General features: G+C 30.0%; 1 protein-coding gene across 3 annotated transcripts in view; it reads left to right on the top strand.

The window, feature by feature from the left end:
- The window catches only part of LOC128654691 (sialidase-3), a 50,285-nt gene extending 43,443 nt beyond the window's left edge, over positions 1 to 6,842 (top strand). For all 3 annotated transcript variants that reach the window (XM_053708747.1, XM_053708746.1, XM_053708745.1), the window contains exons 2-3: positions 4,201 to 4,415; positions 5,101 to 6,842. In XM_053708747.1, coding sequence (XP_053564722.1) covers positions 4,218 to 4,415; positions 5,101 to 6,057 — 1,155 coding nt within the window. In that variant the 5' untranslated portion in view covers positions 4,201 to 4,217 and the 3' untranslated portion in view covers positions 6,058 to 6,842. The remainder of the gene's footprint in view (positions 1 to 4,200; positions 4,416 to 5,100) is intronic.

Below are 6,842 nucleotides of genomic sequence, written 5' to 3'. Positions count from 1 at the left end.
ACATATATATGTATTAATATGCTTATATACAGTACATATATATGTATTAATATGCTTATATACAGTACATATATATGTATGTGTTAATATGCTTATATACAGTACATATATATGTATTAATATGCTTATATACAGTACATATATATGTATTAATATGCTTATATACAGTACATATATATGTATTAATATGCTTATATACAGTACATATATATGTATGTGTTAATATGCTTATATACAGTACATATATATGTATGTGTTAATATGCTTATATACAGTACATATATATGTATTAATATGCTTATATACAGTACATATATATGTATGTGTTAATATGCTTATATACAGTACATATATATGTATGTGTTAAAATGCTTATATACAGTACATATATATGTATGTGTTAATATGCTTATATACAGTACATATATATGTATTAATATGCTTATATACAGTACATATATATGTATTAATATGCTTATATACAGTACATATATATGTATGTGTTAATATGCTTATATACAGTACATATATATGTATGTGTTAATATGCTTATATACAGTACATATATGTATTAATATGCTTATATACAGTACATATATATGTATGTGTTAATATGCTTATATACAGTACATATATATGTGTTAATATGCTTATATACAGTACATATATATATATGTATGTGTTAATATACCTATATACAGTACATATATATGTATGTGTTAATATGCTTATATACAGTACATATATATGTATGTATTAATATGCTTATATACAGTACATATATATGTATGTGTTAATATGCTTATATACAGTACATATATATGTATGTGTTAATATGCTTATATACAGTACATATATATATGTGTTAATATGCTTATATACAGTACATATATATGTATGTGTTAATATGCTTTTATACAGTACATATATATGTATGTGTTAATATGCTTATATACAGTACATATATAGGTATGTGTTAATATGCTTATATACAGTACATATATATATATATATATATATATATATATATATATATATGTGTGTGTGTGTTAATATGCTTATATACAGTACATATATATGTATGTGTTAATATGCTTATATACAGTACATATATATGTATTAATATGCTTATATACAGTACATATATATGTATTAATATGCTTATATACAGTACATATATATGTATTAATATGCTTATATACAGTACATATATATGTATGTGTTAATATGCTTATATACAGTACATATATATGTATTAATATGCTTATATACAGTACATATATATGTATTAATATGCTTATATACAGTACATATATATATTAATATGCTTATATACAGTACATATATATGTATGTGTTAATATGCTTATATACAGTACATATATATGTATGTGTTAATATGCTTATATACAGTACATATATATGTATTAATATGCTTATATACAGTACATATATATGTATGTGTTAATATGCTTATATACAGTACATATATATGTATGTGTTAAAATGCTTATATACAGTACATATATATGTATGTGTTAATATGCTTATATACAGTACATATATATGTATTAATATGCTTATATACAGTACATATATATGTATTAATATGCTTATATACAGTACATATATATGTATGTGTTAATATGCTTATATACAGTACATATATATGTATGTGTTAATATGCTTATATACAGTACATATATATGTATGTGTTAATATGCTTATATACAGTACATATATATGTGTTAATATGCTTATATACAGTACATATATATGTATTAATATGCTTATATACAGTACATATATATGTATGTGTTAATATGCTTATATACAGTACATATATATGTGTTAATATGCTTATATACAGTACATATATATATATATGTATGTGTTAATATACCTATATACAGTACATATATATGTATGTGTTAATATGCTTATATACAGTACATATATATGTATGTATTAATATGCTTATATACAGTACATATATATGTATTAATATGCTTATATACAGTACATATATATGTATTAATATGCTTATATACAGTACATATATATGTATGTGTTAATATGCTTATATACAGTACATATATATGTATGTGTTAATATGCTTTTATACAGTACATATATATGTATGTGTTAATATGCTTATATACAGTACATATATAGGTATGTGTTAATATGCTTATATACAGTACATATATATGTATGTGTTAATATGCTTATATACAGTACATATATATGTATTAATATGCTTATATACAGTACATATATATGTATTAATATGCTTATATACAGTACATATATATGTATGTGTTAATATGCTTATATACAGTACATATATATGTATGTGTTAATATGCTTATATACAGTACATATATATGTATTAATATGCTTATATACAGTACATATATATGTATGTGTTAATATGCTTATATACAGTACATATATATGTATGTGTTAAAATGCTTATATACAGTACATATATATGTATGTGTTAATATGCTTATATACAGTACATATATATGTATTAATATGCTTATATACAGTACATATATATGTATTAATATGCTTATATACAGTACATATATATGTATGTGTTAATATGCTTATATACAGTACATATATATGTATTAATATGCTTATATACAGTACATATATATGTATGTGTTAATATGCTTATATACAGTACATATATATGTATGTGTTAATATGCTTATATACAGTACATATATATGTGTTAATATGCTTATATACAGTACATATATATATGTATGTGTTAATATACCTATATACAGTACATATATATGTATGTGTTAATATGCTTATATACAGTACATATATATGTATGTATTAATATGCTTATATACAGTACATATATATGTATGTGTTAATATGCTTATATACAGTACATATATGTATGTGTTAATATGCTTATATACAGTACATATATATATGTGTTAATATGCTTATATACAGTACATATATATGTATGTGTTAATATGCTTTTATACAGTACATATATATGTATGTGTTAATATGCTTTTATACAGTACATATATATGTATGTGTTAATATGCTTTTATACAGTACATATATATGTATGTGTTAATATGCTTATATACAGTACATATATAGGTATGTGTTAATATGCTTATATACAGTACATATATATATATATATATATATATATATATGTGTGTGTTAATATGCTTATATACAGTACATATATATGTATGTGTTAATATGCTTATATACAGTACATATATATGTGTTAATATGCTTATATACAGTACATATGTGTTAATATACTTATATACAGTACATATATATATGTGTTAATATGCTTATATACAGTACATATGTATGTGTTAATATGCTTATATACGGCATGAGAACGAGGCTCGCTATTGAGCCTATGGAAGCGTGCTCTTGTGAGAACAATGCTTCCCTGCAATGCAAGCATGAGGACGTTCACATTGTGCTCAACTGGTAATACCAGCGCACATTTGTGTGCTCCACTAAGTTCCTAATCATATATTTCCCAATTCTACTGCTTTTAAATTTGACATTTACAGGCAGTGATTGTATTGCTCACGTACAGTCCATGTCCAAACCCCCAACTGCAGGCAGAATGTTGGCATTACCTAAATACAGGCAAGAGCAATCCAAACCCCTAACTGCAGGCAGAATGTTGGCATTACCTAAATACATGCAAGAGCAATCCAAACCCCTAACTGCAGGCAGAATGTTGGCATACCTAAATACACGCAAGAGCAATCCAAACCCCTAACTGCAGGCAGAATGTTGGCATTACCTAAATACACGCAAGAGCAATCCAAACCCCTAACTGCAGGCAGAATGTTGGCATTACCTAAATACACGCAAGAGCAATCCAAACCCCTAACTGCAGGCAGAATGTTGGCATTACCTAAATACACGCAAGAGCAACATTTAAACAAAAGCACTAACAGGAAGTTCCTATCAGCCATTGAGAATTAGACAAAGAATCTGTTTGCTAATGAGCATTTTACAACTGAAATGTAACCAACTTTTTATAAAGCAACAATAAATTTCATTTTGTTTAAATAAAACATAAGAAAACAACAAAATGATATGGACAATGTACTCCAAGTAATGTTTGTAGTCCACTTTCTGTTTGGTTTATTTCATTTGGATCTTGTTCACTTTATAGCGGCCACAGACTCAGCCATGAAGTCTACATTACCTGAGAGAACGACGCTATTCAAGAAGGAATCCAATGGAACCGTGTACAGGGCCCCCTCTCTAATCTATGTCAAAGACGAGAACACGTTCCTGGCCTTTACTGAGAAGCGGCGGAATGAGAATGAAGCAAACGCAGAATTACTTGTTATAAGGAGAGGTATCTACAAAACGGGATATGTTACGGTATGTTTATAATGCTAGAAAATGGTGGGGATTTTTGCGGCAGTATAGGGGCTTCTCTAATTAATTTACCCCTTTAAATGTGTTTTCATTTAAAGGGGCATGGAAGTCAATATTAAACTTTCATTATATAGACAAGTAAAAAAAAATTGCTTAGTATTTATTGTCGTTTTAATAAAATGTACCTCATTTCCATGTAATCATACTGAGGTAAGCTCAGGAATCTGCACGTATCAAGCTCATTATATGGCAGCAGTGTTTGCAACAATGCTTGTAACAATGTTACAAATATAGGGGCCCATTTATCAAGCTCCGGATGGAGCCTGAGGGCCCGTGTTTCTGGCGAGCCTGCAGTCTAAAGACCGCTGCTCCATAACCTGTCTGCCTGCTCTGACAGACATTGCAGCAATTCAACCCGATCGGGTTGATTGACACCCCCTGCTTGACACCCTACGCATTCAGTGAGGTCTGTCGGACCTGATCCGCACTGTCGGATCAGGTCCGACAGACCTTTGTTAAATAGGCCCCATAGTGCTCAAGTCCTATGCACACTATGCTCGTATGGAAAGATGCTAAGTTTAAAAAACGATACTATGAGAAAGCAGCATTGCATATAGTACTTTAATTAACTTCCTGTGCACAGAAGTATGATGTGTAATATAAACATTACTTTCTTTTTTATGCTTAGTGGGAAGGAATGCAGATTTTACCTGAAACCAGCATGAAATTCCATCACACAAAGAATCCTTGCTCCATGTATGACAAAAGTAGTAAAGTTGTTTTCTTGTTTTTTAACTGCATACCTGATGGGGTTACTGAGGAGTACATGCAAAAGTGGGGGAACTCTAGCAAACTCTGCTATATCACCAGCACTGACTGTGGAAAAACCTGGAGTTCAATCACAGATATTACAGACATCACTAACAGCATCAGTAATATGGTTTCCTTCTTTGTGGCTTCAGGACACGGTATCCAAACCCAATGTGGGAAGCTTGTGATTCCAGCCTATAATTACATTGCTAAATTCTGGTTTGTTCGCTGGTGGTGTGCTAAATCCCATTCATTATACCTCTACAGTAATGATCGTGGACGTAGGTGGCAGTTATCAGATAGTATTAGCAAACATGAGACTGGCGAGTGTGAGGTTGCAGAAATAATCTGTGAGGATGGCAAGAAAATGCTGTACTGCAACGCACAATCTATAGGTGGCAAACGAGTGGAAGCCCTGAGTTTGAACGTTGGTGGGGAATTCAAGTTTGTGGAAAAGAGCAAACTTCTGACTGATAGAAAAGGGGGATGTTCTGGGAGTATTGTGAGCTTCCTTGGTGAGGAACAACCAGGAAAGGAACGTAGTGATTGGCTCTTGTTCACACACCCATCCAAGAATGACCGAAGGGAACTTGGGGTGTATATAAATAAGTCTCCACTGATATCCAAATCCTGGTCCAAACCTTGGGTTATTTCAGAAGCACCCAGCGGTTACTCAGATCTTGCTGACTGCCATGATAATGATATGTTTGCAGTCTTGTTTGAAAGTGGACATGAAATCCAGTATGAAGAAATTAATTTCTGCCTGTTTACCGTACAAGATGTTCTTAAGAACATTAAGAAGAAAAAAGGTTTGCTAGCAAGGTTTAGGAAATAATTCACCAATCACAAGAGGAAATTCATCCTTTGCAAGGCTGGAAACTATGCTTTAAATTTAACAGTGATTTAATTTTGTATCTGAATTCTTAATGTTATGTTTTGTGGGCTCACTAACAAATATGATGTAATAAAAATAACCTTTAGGGCCAATGAGGAACTGCTTGACCATCCATCTTATACTTTAACATGGATGTGATCTTGACAAATGTTGCTTTTAGTGGCCCATCAAGACTGTGAATTGAAAAAGAAAAAAAGAAAATTCACGTTAGGGTGCACTAAAATGGTATTCGTTATTGGAGGTTGTTTCAAAAATCACCAACGCCACTAGAGCAGCATAGACATTACACAGAAGCTACAGCTTATGACTAAACAAAATGACTATGGAGCATGGATAGGGTTGTAAGTAATGTAATGGTTTCTACTTCCACCATTACAGAGCAGACCCTACACTTTCTAGGCAAAAAAAGTTTTAAAGAAAAAAAAAAAGTTTTTGCAGAATATATATATATATACATAATTTAGTCCATGCATCCTCAGGACAAGACCAAGCATTTGCCAGGTAATCTTTGTATTTGTTGTTCCTGTATCTTCAGTTAAATCTATTTTACATTATTATTACAATTTCAGTAAAGTAATACTCTTGCAAATTATTACCCCATCAGATAGTGTTCCAGGAATACATTTTGTTTCTGAAATGAATAAATATATTTGAACACCAAAAACAATTATAAAGCAGCGCAATTTCGGGCCGGACTGGCAATAAAAAGCAGCCCTGGAAAAATA

Source organism: Bombina bombina, chromosome 3 (genome assembly GCF_027579735.1).
Source record: "Bombina bombina isolate aBomBom1 chromosome 3, aBomBom1.pri, whole genome shotgun sequence".
NCBI lineage: Eukaryota > Metazoa > Chordata > Amphibia > Anura > Bombinatoridae > Bombina > Bombina bombina.
This window is presented reverse-complemented; position numbering and strand designations above follow the sequence as displayed.